Source organism: Mytilus galloprovincialis, chromosome 9 (assembly GCF_965363235.1).
Source record: "Mytilus galloprovincialis chromosome 9, xbMytGall1.hap1.1, whole genome shotgun sequence".
NCBI classification, from domain to species: domain Eukaryota; kingdom Metazoa; phylum Mollusca; class Bivalvia; order Mytilida; family Mytilidae; genus Mytilus; species Mytilus galloprovincialis.
The window spans coordinates 50,458,367-50,486,167 of record NC_134846.1 but is presented as its reverse complement, the minus strand read 5'-3'; the positions used below and the strand labels follow the sequence as shown (position 1 = coordinate 50,486,167).

The 27,801-nt window shown below is 29.4% G+C and overlaps 2 protein-coding genes across 5 annotated transcripts in view; one reads left to right on the top strand and one right to left on the bottom strand.

Annotated features, from left to right (window-relative positions):
- LOC143045212 (bifunctional 3'-phosphoadenosine 5'-phosphosulfate synthase-like) overlaps nucleotides 1–18,406 on the bottom strand; it is a 33,777-nt gene extending 15,371 nt beyond the window's left edge. Inside the window, exon 1 of one of the 4 annotated variants that reach the window (XM_076217563.1) lies at nucleotides 18,276–18,406. In XM_076217563.1, the coding sequence (XP_076073678.1) occupies nucleotides 18,276–18,305 (30 nt within the window). In that variant the 5' untranslated portion in view covers nucleotides 18,306–18,406. Of the gene's footprint in view, nucleotides 1–649; nucleotides 794–9,140; nucleotides 9,165–10,727; nucleotides 10,797–18,275 lie in introns of those variants that run through there. The other 3 variants (XM_076217560.1, XM_076217561.1, XM_076217564.1) reach the window with 3 other exon arrangements.
- Nucleotides 18,407–18,592: 186 nt separating this feature from the next.
- Nucleotides 18,593–25,588, top strand: LOC143045211 (multiple inositol polyphosphate phosphatase 1-like). Its single transcript, XM_076217559.1, has 4 exons — nucleotides 18,593–19,340; nucleotides 22,751–22,872; nucleotides 23,677–23,792; nucleotides 24,835–25,588. The coding sequence occupies exons 1-4, from the start codon at nucleotides 18,611–18,613 to the stop codon at nucleotides 25,205–25,207; spliced, it is 1,341 nt and encodes a 446-aa protein (XP_076073674.1). The 5' UTR covers nucleotides 18,593–18,610; the 3' UTR covers nucleotides 25,208–25,588.
- The last annotated feature ends 2,213 nt before the right edge of the window (nucleotides 25,589–27,801 follow it).

The window sequence follows — 27,801 nt, the reverse complement described above, 5'->3', positions numbered from 1 at the left end:
ATTAGCTAGTTTATGTCTTATATAAAGTTATTTGCTGTCAACATCAACATTTTTAAGCATGTCTACAATAACATGTACACTGTTTAGGTGATAAGTGAATTTCTGCAGTTATTTTTTTGGTTATACCTTAAGAAATCTATATATAACGTATACACATCTTATTGAAGTGCTAATCAAAGTTTTTGAATGTCCCCTTGGTTTAAAATCCCCTTCTTTATGCATGATTAAATAATCATACTTTTTGGAAAATTCAAAGATAATAAAGATAAATAAAAAGTTTTAATGTCTGCATCTGCAACCAGATATTGTTGTAGATTTATCTTACATCTTACATCTAACTTATTCAACTCCTTTTCATGTATAATGTGGGCCCCGCGATATACTCTCCCCTTCTCTATTCTTAAATCAAACAAATTTTAGAAAATTTGAAGATAATGATCGAAGAATTCAAAATAAGAAGTTTTTAGTGGATTGCACCTGTTACCTGATTTAGATTAAAAACTACAACTTGAGTGTAGAAAAGTGTGGTATAAACAAAACATTGCATACATATTTTTATGTCTAATTTATTCGTGATATTGTTAAGAACAAGGAAGAAATTTAAAGAGTAATCTCTGCAATTAACATAAAATCAAAAGAAAAGACTTACTGAAGTTATCAGCTTTTTCTCTGACATGTTGAATCCTCTTGGTACAATATATTGATTTAAAAACTTTTCATATAACGTGGCAATATGATGATGTGTTTGTGGTATGGATGATAGACTTGTTTTACTTAGTATTTATAGATAGCGTACAGGTCATTGGATGAGTGATTTTACAAAATGAGAGGTCATTATTTATGTCGTCAGATGTCAATGTTTTTTAATGATTTTTCCAGTAATGTACATATTCTAAATTATGTCATCAGTTTTACTTGATTTTTATCTTTCACAAAGTTCCACCTTCAGACCATATATATGAAATGTGTGTACCTGTAGATTAATGTTCTTATTTAAAGTTCCACCTTTTTAACTCAGAGTTACCTAGTTACAAGTTTAAATGCACATCTTCAACAGTAGTGTGTATTATTTATATTATTCAAATAACTTTAATTACTGTAACAGTATTGACGTCTTGATATTCTCCAATACAAAATCTAAACACTCTTTTCAATTTATATTTGTTTTCCATGTAAACATGGTAAAAAGAAGCGCATAACTGTGTTCTGTATATATAATAAATGCAAAACCATAACCCTACTTTCATATTTTTCAATATTACAAGGAGCTTCTATTAGTCCATGATTTATAGCTTTTCAATCATTAGGTTAGTTGGGTAAGAGAATAATAACTTATTATTAAGTGGTGTGTATATATATTAAATTTAAATAAAACTAGAAATTGCCATATCATCAGTTACTAATATCTCTTAAAATAAATTGATTGTGACATCAAAGAACTTTGTCTTAACCATTGTCTGAGGCATTGTTACAGTTTGTATTTTACTTGTCAACAGATCATTTTATTGACATTAAAACTGCATAGCTAAGTGTTCAAGGGAGGTAATACCTCCTTAAAATGCAGGCACTGAAGCCTGAAGCTTCATCACAAATAGTCTTTTTGATTTCAATAGGTATACAGTGTTGGGTCCAGAAATGTTCATAAGAGGGAGCCCACTAACTGACTTAAAAGGGACCAGCTCCAGTTATGCTTAATATAATCATATATTATCAACAAATTTTTACCCCAAAAGGTGGGCTTTGCGCCCGGTTATAAATCAAGTCTCTGGTATATCAGATTAATTTTAACTTTTTGTTCATGACTATATAGTTAAGAGGGACATAAATATTTAACTTTTGCAAATTTTTGAAAAAAAGATTGTCTTCCTGACATCATAATAAGATAAATACTATGTTAGCTGATTTCGTGATACGCAGATTAATTGAAATCAGCTTTCTTATAAACATACTCTAACTCATAACTGATTTTACGCTTAACAAATAATTTAAAATTAATCATCTATTTAATCATTTAATTTTATTTTTACAACTACTAAATATAACATTTAAATCTGAGAATTTTAAATAGAAAGCCCATGTCATAGGAAAATACAAAATAAAAACATTCTTTATTTTTGTTAATAATTAAATATATTACATTGTAATTCTTTTAATACACAAATCTGATGTCAACAAGATTTACGAGTTATAACAACTCAAATTACAAGTTACAACACATGATTCGATTGCCAAACGAGAAACCTTTCCACCTTACACCAAATGATATAGAAGTCAGCAAGTATAGGTCACTGCCTTCAACAATGAGCAAATCCCATACCACAGAGCAAGCACTTTGAAGCCTGCTATTTTTTCATATTCTAGCACACTGAGGCACTATGGCCCTGTGTATTAAAGTGGGTTAATTTACAGTACCATTTAAAATGCTTTACTCATAAAGATGTATATTCCTTTTGCATGTTTTGTATTCATGGTCTGTAAAACATGGTAAATAATACATTAAAAGAATGCAATATTTCAATAGGGTTTGATTTGAATTGCCCTTGTATTTTTGTGACATTTAAACTCTAATCCTTGTTCAATAAATTATAAACTGTAGATTCAGAAATTGAACAATGTTTTTCATTATCATGATTATTGAGAAAAATTATAAAAGGGCCAAGTTTGAAAATATATAACTGTATTTTAAATGTTGATGCAATACATGTATGCAACATTACATTTAGTCCAGTCATTGAGTCAATTTAGCATAAATTTGACTCTAACCTTGAAGTAATTGCAACAGAAGATTTTAAAGTTTTAGTCTTTAGCATTATACCCCAAACATCCACAGAAAAATCTAACTTGAGGAAAACAAAAAAAATCACAATTTTAAAATTCCCATGGAGATTTGCAATGATTTGCGAACTTAACCGCTTCTATTCAAAAGGGTGTATCGATTCTTGATATTTTAGCCGTATTTAGAGTTAACAAACAACTCTATATAAAGGTGTTTTCATATCTTTTATCAATCTCAATTGAATCTAGATTTCAAGTTTACGAAATTTATTAGATTTTTCAGCACGTTTAATAAGGTAAAGAATCTCAAATTGAATAAAACTAATTAAGCATATATTCTTCGTCTTGTGGTTGAAAGTTTCTTTTAACAAGGTAGATGCTGAACAAATATAATTTACAGATATAAACAATACCAAATACTCACATTATTTTTTTCAAAATGGTCACAAAGCCATAAATTTGCCATTTCTTTTTAATGAAAAATGTGAAAAAAAAATAAAAAAATACCCTTATAACACTTAGGTTTTGTACCTTTCATTAGCAGAAGATTATATAATATAGTCAAATACGAACTTATAACCCCATCAAAGTATCATACTCTACATGAATTTTAAGAAAATCCACTAAAAACTGCCCAAAAAAAAGACTTATTTTTGTGGAGTTATCTCCCCTTCCAATGTTAATTTCCATAAGAAATTAAAAATGCTGATTTTGAGTTTTCCTCAAGTTTGATTTTATGAAACTTTTTTCTGTGTATATTTGGGGCTTTTATGCTATAGATAAGAACTTAAACATTTTCTGTTGCAATTAGTTTGAGGTTTGAACTTAGTTTGACTGGACTAAATTACTGAAATCTCAAATGTTTATCTAAGAAAGATTGTCATTTGAAACAACTATGATTTCCCCTTTTCATGTTTCTGAAGAGCAATATTATAAGACTCTTGTGCAAATACATATATGTACCATAATTGTTTTACCAGTCTTCTATTCCTACTTTAGATAAACATTCTGGAGAAACTGATTGATTCATTGTAGTATTTATCATAAATTTGAATAACCGACTTTCAATATTTGAATAAAATTAATGAAAAATAAGTTTTGCAGGTTAAGCACAAGAGAGAAATATCTGTTTGAGAGTGAACAAGTACTAGAAGAACTAAGATTGCATGACTTAAATCATTAGAAGAAGTCTATGTCTAAAACATATACTGTAGAAACATTAATTTTCGTAGGGTTTAAATTTCGTAGTTATGTCTCTATATAAGATTTCATTGGGATTTAATTTCTTGGTTTCTAGTAAATGGAAGTGATATTATATGAGGGTTAAATTTTCTAGGTTTTAATTTCGTGGACATATACTTTCTAAGAAATAAACGAAATTAAATCCTCCATGAAAATTTCTTCTTTTTCAGTATATCCTGCTTTAAAAAAGTGCATGCCAGTCATATATGCAGGAAGATAGATTTATATAAATATTTTTAAAGCATTTGTAAGTGCCCAATGGATCGTTATCATGATTATCTTTTACATGTTTTAGATTTAATCTCATGTTTTAGTACCTCATGAGGATCATTTCTGTAAGTTTTTTTCTTTGTTTGTTTGGGCAATCATGCTTTTCTCATTCCCCCATTGATCAAAAGTTAAGAAAAAGAATAAAAAATAAATAACTTAAGTTAATATAAAATATATATATAGCAATAAAATAAGAATCAAATCTGATCAGAGATGGTCAGTGGTCTCGTTAGCCCAAAATAGAAGGGCGCCGCGCCCTGGGTGCCCTCAGCCGCGCCCTGTGTGCCCTCAGTCGCGCCCTTCTGCCCTGACGCCGTTTTCCAAAAAAACCCTTGTGCCGTTTTGGTAAAATTGCCTTTGTTTCATCGATTTCTTATCAGAAGTTGAATTACAAATATGACACCTGGTGATTGCCCCCAGGTAATGAGGTTTATCATGTTATTACAATCAATTATTGTGGATAAGACTTCAATTAAAGGTGTTAATTACTAGGTAATTTAATTAAGACAATGTACCTTTTTGTCATAAATATGATGAATGTGTCGGCATTTTCTTTCGATCTTCAAGTCTCAATGAAAGTGTATGCGAATGAAGACTTTCATGAATTTAAAATTGAATTGAAGTAATCAAAATAAAACTATGCCTTCTGACACAGAGACATCGTACATCTCAACTTGTGTGCGACAAGCAGACGTAAACATGGAAATTAATTTTGGAGTTATTTCCCCTGAAAATGCTTATTACAAAATTGTGCCCCTAAAATATTATCTAGTACTAAAAATAGGAAAAAATAACCAATTGAATACAAAATTATATAAGAATGTTACCTTAAGGATATTAACTGTCTTTGAACATACAAAAAAAAATATATTGCAATTTATTTTTGATAATCATACTTTTGGCAATCCATGTTTTATTTATTATCAATAAAGAAATATGAACTATAAATTTGTTTGAATGATGTCCAACCTGTCATGTTACTAAAATAGAAGTGTGCAGTAATACTCTCATCACAAATCAACTTGATGAAGCTATACTAAATAATATATTCTTATACACGAACAATAAAAACAGGTTTTGAGGGCCAAGCTCTAGATGACATTTTGAAATACAACTTCTCTGTCATGTACATGTATGGTAAACTATGAGATGTTTAGTTTATGTTCTTTCTTTTGGAAGCAGAGGGGGTGGGGAGAATAGTAAGTTTATTTTGCCTCTTTTGGTTAATAGTATGAATGTGTATTGCCATGTATTATGAACATGATATAGTATGAATGACTTTTCTTATGCAAATTTTATAGAATAAATAATCCAAACAACAAGTTTATAAATGCATCTTTATTAACAATATATACAGTAAAAAAATATGTGAACTCGTGATACACGCAGGGACGTAGGAAAAAAAAATGAGCAGTGCCTTCTATCATAAAAAAAGTGCCCTGCCCTCCCCTGGCACCCTGCCCCTTTTGAATTCTAGCTAGAGCACTGATGGTCATATGGAAACTATGTTTATGATGGGACAAGAGCATCAAGAGCAGTACATCATTTACTGTACATATACAAACCAAGAGTTTCATAACCAACATATAATTTCCGTCTTAACATGTTGAGAGTCAATACAAGTTCTTACTAAGAACTTAATTAACCTCATAACATGAAATTTTGCAATACAAATTTGTTACAACTAATTCATTATTTTACTATCAACAAATGTTCAGTTTATAAATGGTTGAATTCTGAAGAAAAATTTACTGTCCTTTTGAGCCACGTATGAAAGAAATTTCATTGATGCACCAGAAATGAATCTTTTCAGTATATAAATAGTGATAATCAATATAGATAATTTTTACTAACAAAAGATTGTGTTGATTTCATAGAAACTTCAACAAGCTGTCACTCAACATACTCAAGCCTCAAGTTTGAAAAGAAATCAAATGAAAGAACATTAAATCTTTCTTGTATATAATTACTAATGATCATGGTGCAGGCATGTTGTTGGTAGATATATATACATTGTATATGTATCTATGCATGTAAATATATGTAAAAAAGAACTTACGCTTGTTTTCTTCACAAAAACAAGTTTCCCCTTTCACTTGGCTAAACTCAATTGTTACACAACAGATGAGGTCAGCTCGTAGACTTAAGGAGTAAAAGTACTGTTCTTAAAGATTTGCCGCAGTCAAAAATTGACAGTGGCAAATTCTCAAATACAGTTATATTCTATTCTTATGTATTACTCTTAAACTTTACAAATATTTCAAATCCCATTAACATTAACATTAGACTGCAATTGTGATTGCACAATTATGTTCCTGATAACTTCAAAACTTAATGTAATGATAGAGATTTCCAATAAAATTACGTATGCCAGTAACTTAATGAACAAACCTAATGGGACTCAAGTTTTGCAAACTTTTAATGATTCTGTTCAATACAATGTTACTCAAGTTTTTAGTTAGTAAGCCAAGAATCTTAAAATAATACTTTGAACTTTTTTTCAAGATCAGGTAATTTCAAGGGGTTAAAATTATATTTATCAAAATTTTAAAAAAATATGATTTTCAATTATCACATGATATTTTTAGATCTCCTATATTTTCACCTACAACAGAAATGTTAAGGTCATTCATATCTCCTAACCTACCATATTACTGATCGGAAGTTTCCCTATGGTTTAAATTATGATACTTTTTTAATACCAAATTAAAGTGTATCTCTCAATATAAAAGTTTAATAGGCCTTTAAAAAAAGACCTATGTTTCTGGTAACCCTATAATCTATCCTTAAATAATGTGCCTTTTTATTATGAGGTAATTTTAACATTCAATAAAATAAAGCAGAATAAAAATCTACAACATTTGCACTGAAGTTCTTGATGTATAGTTGCAAGATACATATTGTTTATTGTTTCCTTGGATTGAATGGATATAGATATAGGAAGATGTGGTATGTACACTTAAATAAAAGTAAGTATTCTTAAAAAGAAAAGAAAAGAGCACATTCAGTAAAACTATACACTTATAACTGATCAATTTTAAAATGATGCAGACATTGAACTTCTTCCAAGTTTGAATGAATCCTGTATATCAAAGTTACAACATCAATTATGACTCTTTAAATGTTCTTCAAAGTGTTTGCTGTACAAAATGTTTGTCTAAGATTATCATTTTGTCTGAATGGAATTCAAATAGTCTCTTCCAAAAAATCTTCAAATTTTGAAATACTTTATTAACAACCTTTGCTTGCTTTTCTTTTTCTTCTAACAGACATTAATAAAAAATCAAATAAAAATAAAAGCTCACTTTCCCAGTACGGCCTACTATCTCCGTGTAAAATAATTTTAAAATAAAATAGTTGTAAAAGTTATTTTTCCTCACTCAAAAAGACAATGATAAAGATGTAATTATGTATGGAAACAATTCTGATCAAATAATGACAGTTCTGTCACAATAAGCATGATAAGTATGTATACCCTTAATAAAAGTACAAGCTACAATTTGTAATTATAAACTCAACAGTCATAAATTTCATCAAATTGGAAAATAACCTACAGAGAGAATGAGGACCTTGAACAGACACTTTACAATTATCTAGTTTTGATCAAATATTATCACTATTTTGTCACACTTTGCCATGTTTGCTTTCATCTTCTTTTTTTATTGTGATAATTTTTCAGTTACACTACCCAATTGATATTGAATTTCTCTGAAAAAAATATATTATGTCATGAGCCTACCGTACATTATTGAAATTGACATTGCCAAGAAAAACAGCGATATAAGGATTTTTCTCTGCCACATCTCATCTCAGGGTTGTTGCCCTTAGATTATATTGTAGTTGAGAAACATCCTCTTGTTCTAAAAAAAACTACTATTATATATATAGTTTATGAGTACTCAACTTTTTTTATTCTGTACTTTACAAAAATGTCTTTCTTTAATCATAAAGGCCTTCAAATTTTACATATTAGGTTGAAAATTAAGTTTTGTGGGAATTATCCTAGACATTTTAAATCTGATCTTAAAATAATGAGTGTTAAAATGAGATTTAAGTTAATAGTTTACAAAAATAATCTTTCTATTTTCACAGGAATAAAGTTTATCTAATTATATAACTTTAAATCTTTCTCATAAGGACGTCATACCTGGTATAAAAAAAATGCTGAGAAAAAGTCATGTAATTTAAATAAACCAATTGAATGAAACTTTTAATTATTTTTCTTTTGGGCATTAAAATTGAATGATTTATTAGTAAATTCTAAATTTAAATTTAGTTCCTTTGTATGAAAGATTACAAAAAGTTCTATTTCATTAGCAAACAAAGAAATATTAATTTTAAAAGATACTTAACCACAGTTTTTATTAGAAATCTTTAACGATCATGTACTATAAGGTATGGGTTTTTCTCATTGTTGAAGGCCCAACAGTTGCCTATAATTACATACATCCACTCCATTTGAACTTTAGTAGATAGTTGTCTCACTGGCAATCATACCATATTTCCTTATCTTTATATTATTTAGATTTAAACTTTTGTACATTAAAAGGGAGGAAAGACAACGCCCATCAATTCATAGGTTTAAATTGCAACAGTCAATTTAGTTCAAAATTGAAAAACTTCAAATCTTTTTATAATTCATTTAAAATTTCATAGATTGAAAACTGTCATACATGAAATAGTAATTGTTTATCAAAGCTAACTAGTCAAGTATGAAAGTCTCACCGCATCATTATTCAATGGTATAAGAAAGTCTTTCATCAATGAAAAACTCCCTTAATTGTACCTAAGACTAATTTATACAAATGCTTATATTCCTTCTTCAGCAATATTGATCTGCTAATTCTGCTTACCTGGTGCATTGCATAAGAAAAATTGAAAGCTGACATAATAAACAACCTTTTCCTAACTGGAGATGTAAATTTTAGGTCCAAATTATGAATATGTTTATGCTGAGACAGGACTAAGTCACTTTACAACTGTCACGTATGATTATTAATGAGAGATTTATATATATATATATATTTCTTTTATTTTTATTTTTTCAACATCTGTTACTTCTCAATGATCTATCAAGTAAGAAATCATATATGGATTGAGGGAAGAAAAAAAAGACAATAATTATACATTATGAATTTATAACAAATTGGAAATCACTTAACTTTTTAAGTTGTGAAAGTGGTACAAAAACTGGGATACAAATTTTTATGGTTCCAAAAAAAACATGTATACATGGAATAAGTGCATGCTTTTGCAATACAATTACAATCCAAAGAAACCAATTCTATATGGAATATATGTGAGTGAATATCAAGGTTTTATAAAAAAAATTATAGAACAATAATACTAGTGTATCTTATGAACAGTTCAAACTTTTGATAGAGGAATATGCACTTTCAAAAACATTTTGAAAACAAATAGTTGGCTTAAAGAATCTTAAAACATATCATGAACATGAAATACACAATTTCACTTTCTGTAGGAGAAGAATGAATAATTAATTCCTAGCAATTTTCAGACCTGAATTCAGATCTCTGGCCGTTTTAATCAAGCTAAATATGCTATCTTAAATTATATATATATACTAGTCTTAGTACATATACATGTAGTAACAGAATTTTAAGTCATCTGTTACTAAATGTACATGTCATTTATCTATAACTCCTAATCGTCATATTGCAGATAACTCATTTTTAAATATAGTACCATATGTTTTACTTTTATTTTTAATACCAGTTTTATAAATAAAATATTTTGAAAAAAAGTTAATAATGGATGACAGAATGACAGAGTCATATGTAATTCAAATTTTCAGTTTAATAAGAAAAAAAGTCATAAACATGAAGCATTATAATTATCTATTTATATCTATGACCCAGCTATAGAGCCAAATGGATTCAAATCAAATGTTTATAAATTATATTTGACACAAAAACGAGGGATTGACATTTTCTCATACATGTCATATATATAGAATTTGAAACAGACATGGGGTCAATTACAAATAGTAAATATAATATTTAAGCAACAAATGGTCACCAGCAGCGACCATTACACTGTTAAAATAAGGATATATATTATATACATGTGGTATGAATACCAATGAGACAACTACATGTTTCAATTAAAGTTCTAATGGTGTGGATGTAAGCAATTATATGCAACCGTATGACCAAAAGATGTCAATTTTTGTAGACTGTATGTTAATGGTAAACATGGTAAATAACCTGAAGATGTCTCAAGTGTGTTTAAATTTGTTTTGTTTTGTTGCTGTCTCATTGAGCTTTACAGGGATACCACACATTTAATTCTGTTATTCCTTTTTATGATTTTGTGTTTTGCTGGTAATTTTAAATAAATTAATCTAGCATTGTCTACAAACATTGTCATTAAGTTTCAAAATCATAAAAATTTCAATAGACTGTCAAATGTTAACCTACATTCTTGCAATTATAATCTCCATAAGAATTCCATGCAAAATAGTTGGCTGCCATCATTAAACAGGCAGTTTGGGTAGCTAGTAGGAATTGCTATGCCTAATATATATCATTTACAAAAACTTTTTCAAGAAATCTGAATACAAAATTGCCTTCAGTGTAAATGTTATCTACATGTAACAAGATGAAATAAACTGGCTCTAGGTCATTTATTACTACCTAAATTATATCATTTTGATCCCATAAAGATCATGATAATTTGGAAAATTTGTTGAGTGACATATATTTATACCAAAATCTTAGGAACACTTTACATCATGTACAGTATATAGTCATCTCATTATAGGGTCAATTATGATTTTATTAAGATAATATGCCATGATAAGTAAACTTGCAACATTGTTCTAAATGTTGACCTTTATTTTATTTACACTAACAGACTTAATAATGATGTGAACACAATGTACGTCACATACCAGTACAGCATAATTGTTTTGAACTAAATATATGACCGACTGGCAACTGCACTTGACAAATTAATCATTGGTTTGAGTGCAAGCTTAAAATGTTGTACTATACAATTCTATCTACATGAATGTAATGTACACTATAAAATGAGGCAGGTTTCGTATTTAAATCTCTATTTCCATTTCATTGTTGCAGCCAAATTTGAAATTATATATACAATGCATGCATATCAATGTAGCATACTGTCTTCAATGTCTTGTGGACTAAATATTTATTAACAATTGCAACTCTACGCCAATTAAAGAAAAGAATATAAATCAATACTAAGACATCTTTTATGTTGATCTGGCAATTTGTTCATAAGATTTTGAATTTGTAAATTATATATCTCCTATATTATAGTTTTATTTCCAATAAATACCAAAATGGATTCAAATTGTCCATCAAATTCAACAACTTTTAAAAAGACATATTAGAGGTATACCATGTATATCATGTATACTGGTACTGAAAAATTTGGCTTTTGTTACATAATACGTAATATTATTCAGTGTTTGTCAAACACAAAATTCTTAAGGGTTCCACAGAACCCAGTTTCTTGCCTACTTTTGCTGTTAATTGCAGGCTCAACAAAAATGAGGCAAAAAATTAATCAAAATATTCCTCTTGATACTATCTTTTGTCATTTGATTATAAGAAAATTCTGTCCAAGTTTGGTAAAATTACAGGATAGTTTATGAATGTAATAAATGTTTTAAAACTTTAACTGCAGACTGTATGTAATGTTAACAGGAAGAAAAAGTCTATTTATAAGTAAAATACAGAAAAACAGGTACATTTTTTTTACAAAATTAACTTTTGAATACTTTCTTATAATTGTAGACGAGCTTATAATAATAATAATAATAATAATATACTTCATTTAAAGAGGGTAAAATCAGTAAAATTTCAAAAACTTTAACCACAGAGTGGTTATATGCAAATTACAGAATAACAGGATTTTTTTTGTTAACAAAATTTACTTCTGGATACTATCTAATATCATCATAAACAAGCTTCTGTCCACGTTTAGTAAAATCCATGTCAGTTTAAGTAAGTTATTTAAATTTTAAAAACTTGAACCACAGATCTAGTGAATGTAGTTTCGTGGCAGAAAAAGAAGTCCATTTATAAGTATACGGAAAATACGGAAAAAATGAACTTTCTGTTCAAGTTTGGTAGAAATCCAGGTAAGTTCCAGGTAAGTTTAAGAAAGTTATTAAAATTTCAAAACTTTGGCGGCTTCCACACTGAGAATGTAAAATTGCTATGTCTCGCTTTTTCGACAAAAGTTGAAGGCTTAACAAAAAAGTTATTTTCGCCAATAAAATTCTAAATCTGGATTATTTCAATGTACTAACTAATGATTAAAAGATTGCTAAGGTCTAGTGAAAATTACCTAGCCATTATGATTATGTAAATAATGAATAAAATGATGTTTCAAAAGGTGTCAATGTGGTAAGATAGTCAAAATTTGGTCATAGTGATCATGTAACGGTTTATTTCTTCCTCTGTGATATTTTATCCTGGGGTTAATTTGTCACAGTAATTTTTTTCCAGGCATGGTATTTCATATGTACATTTTTTCCTTAGGAGTGAAAATCTATCTGTGTTCTGGGTATAGTATGTACCAGTATATATTCGCCATACCATATTTCACAGAACCTTGTGATATAGAGTCCCATTAACTACTATGGAAGTTACTCGCAATCAATATATACCTGACTATAATTCTAAAATGTTTCACAAAGGTAGAACAAATTTGCATAATTTATCAAAGGGAGGTGATTATGAACAATTTATATTTTAAAGATTTTTTAATATAATATATTACTGAATCTATTTCATAGTGAGATTTTTTCTTGAATCTTATTTTTTATATATATTCATTTATATAAAAAGATGACTTACAACATGATTTAATAAGACGGATAACATTTCATGTTATGATTATCTGATTTCCATACAATCAACAACCACATCTTTGGCCCCACACAAAACTGTTTATATAGTTAAAAAATATTCAAATTCTTCCATAATTGTTTACTGTAGTGAAATTAATCACTGTTAATGCAACTATATAGTTCTACCTTTACTTTTTAATTTATTTTTTAATTTATATTTGTACTGAGATTTGAAAACAACTCACTTTTACATGCATTTCACTCACCTATTTAATATGGTATTATTTCACAATTACGATTTTTGAAATTACTTCTTGTTTTCTTTCTTTTGTTTCATGATAATTTTCTTTTTAAAAGAATGATATTTGCTTGAATATTTCAAAAAAAAATTTCAATGATAATTTGTGAAATCATTTCCCATTATCACTGATTATAATACATTTTTTTTTAACAATTTAGCTTTAATTCAAATACACTATTATTATTTCATAGTATTTGTAAAGGATAAGATTTTTCTAATAACTATTCCATAAGGTAACTACCCAGATAGAATTTCACAGCAAAGAAAACCAGATACTCCGCAAGGGCGCAGTTTTATACAACCACAGAGGTTGAACCCTGAACGGTTGGGGCAAGTATGGACACAACATTCAAGCTGGATTCAGCTCTAAATTTGGATTGTGATTAAATAGTTGACACAGCATAGGTTTCTGACACAGAATGAATGTGGTCTAATGAACTTAAAATATTTTTTTTGCCTTTGAGCAATTCACTATGCTGTTGAATATTAATCTTCTCAAAAAAATGTTTGAAGAAATTTTCTTTCTATTTACGAAATCTGAAATGAGAAAAATTTAACTCCCCCACCCCCATTTTTTTTTCATATCCCCCTTTCCCTTTTTCCAAAACTGATCTCAATTCAAATTTCTAATGGAGTTTGCAACAATAACTACTCATTTAAATACATCATAATATATATTAAAATGTAAAATAAAGTGCTTGTTATCACTGAATGGTAAAGATTGTTTTAATTTATCAGTTGGTAGTAAAAGTGAATATACACTGTATATTGTGATATTGTATAAAACAATGATTTAAGTAGATTCAACTACTATTCTGGACAAAGAAAGATAACTCCAATTGAAAATTTCTTGCTATTGCACAATATTGTGCAATTAGATATTTCTTGCTATTGTGCAATACTGTGCAATTGAAAATATTTGCTATTGCACAATACTGTGCAATTGAAGATTTCTTGCTATTGCTGAATACTGTGCAATTGAAAATTTCTTGCTATTGCACAATACTTAATATAATAATTTTGGATCCTGATTTGAACCAACTTGAAAACTGGGCCCATATCAAAAATCTAAGTACATGTTTAGATTCAGCATATCAAAAAAGCCCAAGAATTCAATTTTTGTTAAAATCAAACTTAGTTTAATTTTGGACCCTTTGGACTTTAATGTAGACCAATTTGAAAACGGGACCAACAATTAAGAATCTACATACACAGTTAGGTTTGGCATATCAAAGAACCCCAATTATTCAATTTTTGATGAAATCAAACAAGTTTAATTTTGGACCCTGATTTGGACCAACTTGAAAACTGGGCCAATAATAAAAAATCTAAGTACATTTTAAGATTCAGCATATCAAAGAACCCCAAGGATTCAATTTTTGTTAAAATCAAACTAAGTTTAATTTTGGACCCTTTGGACCTTTAAATGTAGACCAATTTGAAAACGGGATCAAAAATTAAGAATCTACATACACAGTTAGATTCGGCATATCAAAGAACCCCAATTATTCAATTTTTAATGAAATCAAACAAAGTTCGATTTTGGACCCTTTGGAACCTTTATTCCTAAACTGTTGGGACCAAAACTCCCAAAATCAAACTCCAACCTTCCTTTTATGGTCATAAACCTTGTGTTTAAATTTTATAGATTTCTACTTACTTACACTAAAGTTATGGTGCGAAAACCAAGAATAATGCTTATTTGGGCCCCTTTTTGGCCCCTAATTCCTAAACTGTTGGGACCTCAACTCCCAAAATCAATCCCAACCTTCCTTTTGTAATCATAAACCTTGTGTTTAAATTTCATTGATTTCTATTTACTTATACTAAAGTTATTGTGCGAAAACCAAGAATAATGCTTATTTGGGCCCTTTTTTGGCCCCTAATTCCTAAACTGTTGGGACCAAAACTCCCAAAATCAATCCCAATCTTCCTTTTGTGGTCATAAATCTTGTGTCTAAATGTAAAACATAGGTAATCATTTCAATGGATGGAATGAAAAAGCTCGGACATAGTTTGTGAGTCTGAATTGTGGATAAATTGTTTTTCTTCTACTTCAGGTAAAATTTAATACTTATATATATCTTGAGATTTTTTTATGTTATATAAATCCCCTTTCTGAAATTTTACTTTTTTTGGTAAATATAAAACTCTGTGTATAAATATTTGAATTCAGACCATTCGACATTAAATGCTTACTTTTTATTGATAAATTAACATGTATTGTGTTTCTCTGAAAAAAATCTTTGCTTTATATAAATATATATATATCAGCAGTTTGGCATTGTTTTCTTGAAAGAAAAAAAAAATCCCTCAAATGTCAGGTTTATAAATTAAATAAGTATTTTTTTACATACATCCTTACCCAAATTGTTTTTCTTTATTCTATATGTGTACCGTTAGAAAATGTATAAAAATTTGCAAAATTCAAAACGTTTTTATTTAATCTTTAATCTTTGCTCTTTCATCTTTAATTAGTAGGCACTTTTCCCATGGAAAATGCCTCAGGGGATTGTTCACTTTGTTAGTGCATCTATTAAGAGTTCACTTTCAAAATTAATTGACAATGAAAAGTCATTCATGTATAGCATTTCATAGTGCATGGAAAACCATGTACTATCATGACTATGAAAATTAGAGGGGGGAAAACTGACTTTTCATTGGACGAGAAGGGGTGAGTATGTTCCAAGTATTAGTCTAGCTGTCCCACCTTCCTATTGTCCTTAAAACTTCTTCAAGTTAAACACAACTCTAAAACCAATAAAGCGAGTGAAACTCACAATCCGTTAAGTAATCACAATTATATTCATGTTACAGAGTTCGCGAAAAGTGGTGGTCCTCAGGATTTTACCACCAAAATTTTGCATTGGACTGACACAATTTTAGTATTTTTTCAATAGAGTTAATAGTGAGAACCAGCAGATTTTCTTCAAGGACCACCAGGGAAAAAAAGATTTTGCGAACTTTGATGTTAATATAAAAACTAGAGGCTCTAAAGAGCCTGTGTCGCTCACCTTGGTCTATGTGAATATTAAACAAAGGAAGCAGATGGATTCATGACAAAATTGTGTTTTGGTGATGGTGATGTGATTGTACATCTTACTTTACTAAACAGTCTTGCTGCTTACAATTATCTCTATCTATAATAAACTTGGCCCAGTAGTTTCAGTGGAAAATGTTACATGTGTTAATAAAAATTTACAAATTTTATGAAAATTGTTAAAATTGACTATCAGGGCAATAACTCCTTAGGGGGTCAATTGACCATTTCGGTCATGTTTGACTTATTTGTAAATCTTACTTTGCTGAACATTATTGCTGTTTACAGTTTATCTCGATCTATCTATAATAATATTCAAGATAATAACCAAAAACAGCAAAATTTCCTTAAAATTACCGATTCAGGGGTAGCAACCCAACAACAGGTTGTCCAATTCTTTTGAAAATTTCCAGGCAGATAGATCTTGACCTGATTAACAAATTTACCCGATGTCAGATTTGCTCTAAATGCTTTGGTTTTTGAGTTAAAAGCCAAAAACTGCATTTTACCCCTATGTTCTATTTTTAGCCGTGGCGGCCATCTTGATTTGATGGCCAGGTCACTGGACACATTTTTTAAACTAGATACCACAAAGATGATTGTGGCCAAGTTTGGATTAATTTGGCCCAGTAGTTTCAGAGGAGAAGATTTTTGTAAAAGATAACTAAGATTTACGAAAAAATGGTTAAAAATTGACTATGAAGGGCAATAACTCCTAAAGGGGTCAACTGACCATTTGGGTCACATTGACTTATTTGTAAATCTTACTTTGCTGAACATTATTGCAGTTTACAGTTTATCTCTATCTATAATAATATTCAAGATAATAACCAAAAACAGCAAAATTTCCTAAAAATTACCGATTCAGGGGCGGCAACCCAACAATGGGTTGTCCGATTCATTTGAAAATTTCAGGGCAGATAGATCTTCACATGATAAACAATTTTACCCTGTCAGGTTTGCTCTAAATGCTTTGGTTTTTGAGTTATAAGCCAAAAACTGCATTTTACCCCTATGTTCTATTTTTAGCCATGGCGGCCATCTTTGTTGGCCGGGTCACTGGACACATTTTTAAAACTAGATACCCCAATGATGATTGTGGCCAAGTTTGGTTTAATTTGGCCCAGAAGTTACAGAGGAGAAGATTTTTGTAAAAGTTAACGATGACGGACGATGGACGACAGACGCAAAGTGATGAGAAAAGCTCACTTGTCCCTTCGGGCCAGGTGAGCTAATAAGGTGATGTGGTACATAATATTGGGTATTTGCCAATGAGACAACAGCTACCCAACAAAGTTAATATGAAGTGGATGTACATTGTTCATGTAATCAATTGTGCACAGCTGTATGGTCTTCAACAATGAGAAAACCCTGATTACCGTATAGTCAGCTTTAAAAGGCCCCAACATGTCAGTAAGATATTTATTCACCTTGTCATATTCAATTTCTGCTATGTCAAATTTGACCTCTACAATGTTGGAGTTGAAACATTTTCATGATAAGTTGTTGTTCAGGTGTGCTATAATTTTTATTATTAGATATTTCATTTTAATCTTCTTGACTTTCTATTCAAATCATATACAGTATCTATGATTAAGCTTATGTGGATGATTGTGTTTCCAGAGACTAGAGACGTAGAGTAGTCATGGTACTAGTACTAGTAGATCAACTCTAGAGATAAGTTGTGTCAAAAGTTTCAGCCTTAAAAGTTAGAATCAGGATCATCTGAACTTACAATGACCTTCTCGACTTGTGAATGGTTAAACGTTGTTGTATTTTAATATCAATTATAATCTTACATGTCTCGAAAATATTTTGTCTCCACTCATCTTTCAGATTCTGAATTGGAGCTTGACCAGACAGGATGTTGTGTGATATAAAAAAGCTATTTCATCCCGATATAAAACCCAACGTTAAGTATCAATTAAAATCCTATTTGGCTCAGTAAACTCATTTTGCTATACCATCATATAATAATACAGTATTTAAAAAAAATATGCGATCATTATTTTCATCGATGTGTATTAAAAAAAAACTTTTTGAAAAGTTTAATGTTCGATATTTTGTTTTCGGTACGTAAGACATATTTTTTAAAATCTACTTTCACTTTTGGTTTCAGTCACTTCCGGTGAAAATGGATAGTCTGCTTTTTTTGATTTTGTGTTTTGTATTATTATTCATAGCAAATTATGGAATGGGCAGAACTGATTTTAGAATTCCTTTGTATTCAACTAAAACACCATATTTCTGGGGAAAAGATATAGATGAATTCATACGGGAAGATGAGGAAATTTGGGTTGATTATGACAATAAAGAATGTCAAATTATTCATTTGAACTTAATTCTTAGACATGGGTCTAGATTACCTACTTTATCATGGATAAAGAAAATGACAGTACTTGGAAATATCCTTAAGACCAACCCTGAGGTCCTTGAAAGGTTTCCATTTATCAATTCATGGGAAAATCCTTTCCCAGAAACACAGGCTGGTCATTTGTCTGACCTAGGAGAAGATGAACATTTTTCACTTGGGAGGAGATTTGGGCGAAGGTTTAGTTTACTATTTACTGGTGATTTGGAAAACATTTTCTATGGTGTCACTTATAAGCAGCGAACACAGGCCAGCTGTGCTTCATTTTACGAGGGTTTAACTGACACATTGGATGGGGAATCACAGAAAAATGTGAAACCTGCAATAAATGATAAACTCCTGAGGTTCTTTGACACTTGTTCAAAATATATTAAATCAGTTGAAAATAATAAAACAGCTGCCCCAGAACATAATTCATTTAAATATGGAGCTGAGATGCAAAGAATTGCTCAAAAGATTGCAGACAAACTTGGACTAAAGACTTTAAATTCAGGTATATGAAGCATCACACAAGAACACCTGAAGCTTTCATATAATTTTATATTTTTATGGACTGCATATCTTGATTCAAACTGTTGGCGAAAAGTAAAGTTAGAAATAATATTTCAGAGGTTTCACAACATATGCACCAGATTCATGATCATTTATCAATTATTAACATTTATAAAACTACTTCACAAATGATCACCAAAAATAAAAATAAAAACATAAGAAGGTGTCACTTCATCCAAAACAGATAGTTACATTTGTTCACCACCACCATGACCACATAATTGAAAAAAAGAAAATCATCAAAAATTTATTCTTTTTTTTTCTGATAAATATTCCAATTTCCATATTGCATATACAACATTTTGTACAATGTACCAAATATAAATGAATGTCATTATCATATATTTTGCATTTCACCCTCTATTATACATGTAGCACCTCATCTCTCTATGAACATGATGAATCTCAACATATTAATGAAAGAAAAAGAAAATGTAAAATCCACAGATCTGTCATTCACACCAAACACCTTTATCATGTTTATGGCTTGTAATCTTAACCATGTAAACACTAAGACATTATAAACAGACTAAACATTTTAATGAATAAAATCATCCTTAGACTTTACACATATTTAATAATACACAAGTAGTTAGTTTTTATCCTGCCTGTGAGACATATGTTTTACTATCAAGCAGTGGCAGTGGCAGAGGCAGCATAAACCTTTTGTATAAATCTTCTATAACTTACAATATATAAGCAGTATCTATACATTCATGATTGTATTTGATGTGGTGTATGGAATGATTGCAAGGAGAACATGTCAGTCTGGTGGGTTTCATATGACTGTGACCTCATTTTCATAACTCGTTGGTCAATGATAGAAGTTTTTTTGTGTTATGGTCCTTTTTTTTTAAACTTTAAGCAGTATGTCAACTATATTTGGTCTATGGAATGATTGTAAGGTGTACAGGTGTCTGTGTGGCAGGTTTGATCTGACATTGACCTCATTTTCAGGTTTTGTTGACCATGTTGGCCAGTGTTTTTTTTTTAGTGTTTTTGGTCGGTTTTTCACTTACAGTCAGGGGTACTACTTATACAAGTGTATTTTTTTTACTTCTACAAGTAAATTTAAATTAATGTGTTTACATAAATATTAATTATTTATACAAGTATTTTTTTTTTACTTCTACAAGTAAAAAAAAATGAGTAAGAGTTGTTTCCCTTACCAAGAAAACAATTTTTTAACTTGTACAGGTAAAAAAAAATGGCAATGTTAAGCCTGTATTATTGTTTGAATTGTCTCCCCTAAAAAAAAGTAAACACAGCCATTATTTTCATTTTTTTATTCAACTATAATCAACAAAATATGTGAACACAATATTGGCATAGGAAATTGTCACTCGCATTCAGATTTTTTATACATTCCTGACTAATAATAAAATCATGATATTGATGAAAAGTAAACAAAATGAGTCAAATCATATTGCATGCAGGCAATACTTTTATTTTACTATTTTTTGGTGTGTTTTTCACAATATTATAACCAAAATCATACAAAAATATAAAATCATAAATAAATGACTAGAATAATGATTCCAAACATAATTTTTATTACAGTATAAGAAACAGATTACTAATAAAAATTTTATTGAATAATGCAATTGAAACAAGACAACTGACAGCCATAATATTGCAGATGAAAGACTAAGACTATTTACAGACTAGATGATAATTAAATTGGACATGTGTAAAACTTAAAACAAGCACTGGTGTAACATGTACATGATGAATGACCATTTGAAAAAAAATCACAAATACTATTGTGAAAATTTCCCCCCCAAAAGCTATATTTTCTGGTCTTATTTCAATATTCTCTTTCAATATTAATTTTTGTTTCATTGTTAAAACACTAGTAAAAACTGATCCACTGCACTGTGATAGCCATAATTAATGTTAAAATATTTGTTTACAAAAAATGTATATTTGATTATATTAACCTTGAAAAAAAACTAAAATGGCCTTTAGAGCAAGCGCTTTAAAAAAATAAATCTCAGCAAAACAATAAAATGATGTCTGAAAAAAGTTGGATATGAAAAAAAACCTTGTTCTAATGTACATTTTATACAACCATGACAACCATGAACATGTCATACATTTGATTAACTAACATACACACATTTAATGACCATTAATACTTCACAAACATTAAACATTATCACTTTTATGTTTACTCTGTAGTTAAAAAATTCACAATGACAAATTCGTCAACAAGATCAACTTGATAAATCCATCAAGTATTAGCTTAAAATTTGAAAGGAAAAAAGCATTTTAGATTTAAAATATAATAATAATATGAAATCCAAAAGGTATATACTGTGACATTCCCGGCTTAGGGCTTATATCCCCTTCGCCTTTGGCTAAAGGGATATAACTCTAAGCCGGGAATGTCACAGTATATACTCTGTCTGAGACCTGAATAACATATAACATGTATAATATATATATAATACAAACACATACATGACATATATATATATATATGTCAGTATGTAAAATAAAAAAAAAAAACATGTCAATGAAGCATGCAATTTCCTGAGAATATAATCAAAATAATTTTTTATGGTAAATAGATATGACAGACAGATATCACAATAATTTTGAAATATGAATTTGACAATGGTTAAATATATACTTACCATAAGTACCATAAGTAATTGGTTAACTATATAGTATTCAGAAAAATTGTAAGTTGTACATGTCTGTCTGACAGGATTAATATGACCTTGATCTTGACCTCATTGTAATAAATCTTTAAAATTGTTTTGTTTTTTTAATACTTGTAGTTAAACATATATATCTGTAAGAATTTTAACGTAAAATCAATGGTCAGCAAAGCAGGAGAGACATTTTAGCGTGTGCACTCTTGTTAAACTCTTAAAGTTAATAAAAAGTGCTAGTATAATTTTCAATTGCTATCTTTCTTATACATTTTACATAATTACTTATTTTATTACATATGAATGTAATGTAAAAATAACAGCTTGCATTGTTTGACTCCTCCCTTATTGCATTGACACAGTTTTCATGGTTTTCAACCTTATTTATTTTAAGCACACCCACACAAATTTGAAAAATATGTAGGACAGGGTTTCTGATATAATAGAGAAATATGGTAAAAAAAAAGAATAAAGAAGTTTTGTGTTATGGTCTTTGTGTTATGTATTGCTAAAAGGATAGAAAGTTGTATGCAAAATGATTATAGAATTTAGAGAACAAAACAACCTAAATTTTGTTAGATATATATGTAGAAGTGATGACCACCAAACCAGACCCTTGTACATGTAGAACTTATTTGATGTTTCAAAAACCAGTTTGAGGATTACAATATTTAATTAATTTCTATTACAGAAGAAGCCCAGACTATTCACCATTTATGTGCCTTTGAGCTAGCATTGTTTGATAAGTCTGATTGGTGTGATATGTTAGAAAAGGAAGATTTATTTATATTTGAATATCTTTATGATTTGAAGGTAAGTTATTGAATATATATATATATATATATATACCATAAAATAAATCAATCAAATAAGACAATGAAAATAATTGATGTTAGCAACAGATGATTGCAACAGATTTGTATAAACATGATAAATGTCAACTGTATACAAAGCCTTGATTACACCAATAAAAACATTCTGAGAAAAAATGATGACAGCAGAAATCTATACCTATACACAATACACAATGATTGATAAGAAAATTCATCTGATCATTTTACTTCTTAGAATAAAATCACAAATTACTTTTGTCAGATAAGAAATTAAGGCTACTTGGACCCTCAATGTTTTTTTTGGGGGGGTGGAGGCAGTGTTATATTTGTTTGTGAAAAACTAATCAATATCATTTTTTTATCAGAATATTATCATGTCTGTGAGCAAATTATTCTTCTATCTTTCTTTATACAACATGTACAATGTGTGGATAGTAATTTATCTACCTATATTTTGGTATGATATTTCTCAGTGTAATTGTCATAAGTTTTTAATTTAAAGAAATTTTGGTGATAAGGGTCACTGAATCAATCAAATATTCTGAGCTCATACATGAATCATCATGAGTCAAGGAAAGTTGTAAATAAATTTGGCAGAGACTTATAAAAAATTTGCCATGAACCACAAAGTCCCTTAAAAATGGTGGTTTATCTAGCTCACTGAAATGACAAAAGGCACATAAAATAATGTACCAAAAAAGCGCCTAACTCTACTTTTACTGTTGATACATTTTTTGGGCAAACTTTCGCATAATTACCTGTGTTTTTTTTTAATATTTTGTAGCAATACTGGAAAAGAGGTTATGGTCACTCAGTTAACTGGGGAATGTCATGTCCATTTAACAGCAATGTATTCAAACAGTTAAATGATGTCATCTATAAAGCTAGGAATGGCGAAGAGTAAGTGAACTCATCTTCAAACTTAAATGAACTACAGCATTCACAAATATCCACTAGGTTTATGTGTTAATTATTTCAAATTATATCCAAAAGGACTTATTAAGGGCTTTTCCAGAATTAATTGTATTGGGGAAAGGAAGGCACTTTTAATAAACATTTAAATGAAATATCCAATTTAAAATATATGCATGGTGGGGTCAAATAAAAAGGGCCTTCCTCCCTCCTCCTCTATACATTTATTTTTGGAACAGCTCTAAGGAAATAATTGCAAAATTGTCACAGAAAAAAAGAAAAAGTCTGCATTGATTGATAATCTTAGATCTAATGTTGACAACAAAATGGTTTTTTTTTGGTTGATGTTTAACACCATTTTCAACTTCCTTGGATATATCATGGTGTTCAGTATTTTTTTATTGATTTTTTTTTGGGTGGTTGGGGTGGGAGGTGGAGGGAGCCTGACATTCTGGTACAGAACCATCAGTTTTCACAAGAGAAAAACTGACAATCCTTGTGAATAAGAATGGGAGTGGAAGACTTCTCCTCATGGATCAGGCTTTTATTTAACAACTTCAGAGTTAACAGGGTATCACTAGCTTATAAAATGAGAAGATGTGGTATAATTGTTAATGAGGCAACTCTCCACTATAGACCAAATGACACAGAAATTACCAACTTCTTGGAAAATCAATCCATTTAAACTGTTAGAGGTCCTTTTAGATTATTTGTTCTTTAATGGTGATTTTTATTAATTGTTTGCATTTAAAAGCTATATAATATTATTCAAGCAAACTAGCAAATTGAGATCTGCAAATTGATTAACTGGTCACAGTAATTTGATAACTCCTAATAGCCTTAGTGGTGAGCCAACAGGGGAGCTATGTAAATAAATTGTTGATCCCAATTGTATAATGTAAATCTAATTGATTCACTTTTGGTAGATAAGAAAAAGAGGCTCCTTGTACTTGAAGAAATTAATACTTCATACAATGAAGAAATTTCTTAGTTTGTTTACTTTATGTTAATGTTTTTTTTTTCTTTTCAGTTATAAGGTGGCAGATATACAGTTTGCACATGCAGAAACTATCATTCCAATATTTACAGCATTTGGTTTATTTAATGATTCTGTTCCACTGAAAGCAGATAATTATGAATCTCAAAAGGAACGACAATTTAGAACCAGTAAGATAGTGCCAATGTCTGCTAGTTTTGGCATAGGACTATACCAATGTGAGGCTAGTGAAGACCCAGAAGAAGTTTATGTTGTCAGAATGTTTGTCAATGAAAAACCAGTTGTTATACCTGCATGTGGACAGGAAATATGTGAATATAAACAATTTATGAAGTATTATGATGACTTAGTCAATTGTAATTATGCAGAAATATGTGAAAATAACAAACCACATGATGAATTGTGATGAAGGCTTCCCAATAATTAGGAAATTTAAACATCAGTCTCAGGAAATAAAATTAACTACTTGATTCCAATTCAGATGTAGTATTTGTAGAGTAGGAAGCACTCTTGAATTTTTTACATTTTTCTGAAATATCAGATACCATAATCTATTATCAACTTTTGGTAACAATTTGCTGCAAATATTTGTCTATATTTTAAAAACAGCTAGTAAAAGAAAAGTTGTTTAACTATTAATCATGTTATTTGGAATTTTTAATACATCAAGAGATATGAAACATGTCTGATATAAGCCATTGATATTCAAAGTGGAATTTTATACTTCTTTGTTTTATAGAAACAAAGAACTACATTTTGATATTACTTTGACCTGATATCTTGGCTTAAAAAATATGGTCTAAAATTTGAAGGATATATTTATTTTAATTTGTTGTATTTGTTGAATTGATTATGTATTAAGAATATTTGTTGATCTCTAAATATCTGACGGCTTACATGTATTTTGTTGTTGGGTTGATCACTCATTCCAATGAAACCATATCTCTTTTCATTCTTATTTACAATAACATGGAAATGTGCCTCTTAAATGTCTCAGAACAAATATAAGTATTAACTCATGACAACAATCTTGGATGACACTTATGTTTTTTTTTTATACATGATATAGATTCGTTGCAAAGTATACATGTCCATGTGATAAACATAGAGTTAGCCTGAGATTGACCTCGTTTCATGGTCAACATAAAATTTGAGTCATAAGGTCTGAACATTTATCAGATACTTTCACTATAATTTATAGGTTTCCAACCCAGTATGTTTATTGATGTTGATTGTAAGGAATGATTTTGTGTACATGTCTGTATGACAGGGTTCATCTCACGTTTACAGTATTTGCATTGACAATTGATGTTTCTATTTAACCTGTATTAAGACATTGCATAAAGTTAAAGACTTTCAATATAAAATTCAATCATAATCAGTTATGCAGGCAACACATTGCAGTGTATGCACTCTAACTATAATGAAATCTATTTCTGATTTTATTTTAAATAAACAGTTGAAAACAGAAATAAAATCATGACGATGAATCTAAATTGGCAAAATTTACCTAGCTAATGTTTTCTTGAATTTTTGAAATGAATTACAAAAGAATATCAATCCTACCACATCTCCTTATTTTAATATTGTATGGATAAAACTGTCTTATGAAAGCTTTGTTGAATATTACTTGTGTTTTGAAAATATGTTTTTATGCCCCATTTATAGGCATTATGTTTTCTGGTCTGTGCGTCTGTTCGTCGATCCATCTGTTCGTTCATTCATCTGTGCGTCCGTTCATCCCGCTTCAGGTTAAAGTTTTTTGGTTGAGGTAGTTTTTAATGAAGTTGAAGTCCAATCAACTTGAAACTTAGTAAACATGTTCCCTATGATATGATTTTTTCTAATTTTAATGCCAAATTAGAGATTTTATCCCATTTTCACCGTCCACTGAACATAGAAATTGATAGTGCGGATGGGGCATCTGTGTACTTGGGACACATTCTTGTTAATTTTGTTTTATATTAATATTTTGAACTCAGTAGACAATTATTTGAATGCAGTACATGCACGTTTGGACTGAGAGATGCAACACTGCTCTGAACAGTTTAATTAACTGCCAAGTCTTTCCCTTTTTAGTGTTATGGTGCTATGGAAAAATAATCACGATTTTATCTTAACATTTACCAGTTTTTAACCATGACAAATTAAGTGTAAAATTTATATCATAATTTTTACTTTTACTGCTACAATGTACTTAAGGTGGTACCCAACACTTTCACTTAAATTAATTTGGCTCGTTTAATTTTCATAAAATTTTGTCAAAGTATTTACTTTGACACTTTAACAAAAATTTAAAAATTTAAAAAAATTTGAACCAACCATTTTGTCAGAAAAATTACACTGGTTATATAGCAAATTGGCAAACACCAATTTTGATCATTGAGAAGCTTAATATTCCCTTTACAATACAACGTAATTAAAACGTTTAGCTGACTTTACAGAGTTATCTCCCTGTAGTGTTAGGTACCACCTTAAAAAAAGAGTGAAAATATTTTGAATCAGATAAAAACTTACCCTTAAACTTTCTCTTATTGAGAAATAACATAACGGTCAAATAATATGTTAGAAAAATTACACTGGTTATATAGCAAATTGGCAAACACCAATTTTGATCATTGAGAAGCTTAATATTCCCTTTACAATACAACGTAATTAAAACGTTTAGCTGACTTTACAGAGTTATCTCCCTGTAGTGTTAGGTACCACCTTAAAAAAAGAGTGAAAATATTTTGAATCAGATAAAAACTTACCCTTAAACTTTCTCTTATTGAGAAATAACATAACGGTCAAATAATATAACATGTTTCAAACATGACAAGAACTTTTTTTGTTACATTTTTGGGTTGCATTTCACTGTACAATGTACTTGCACCAGGACAGTTCATTTTTGTTTTATATAATCATTATGCATTTTTATTCTTGGATTGGGGATGCCTTTTTAACCCCTTCCTTTTAGGAAAACTTAATGTGTTACTAATTTTTCTAGTTCATAAAGAT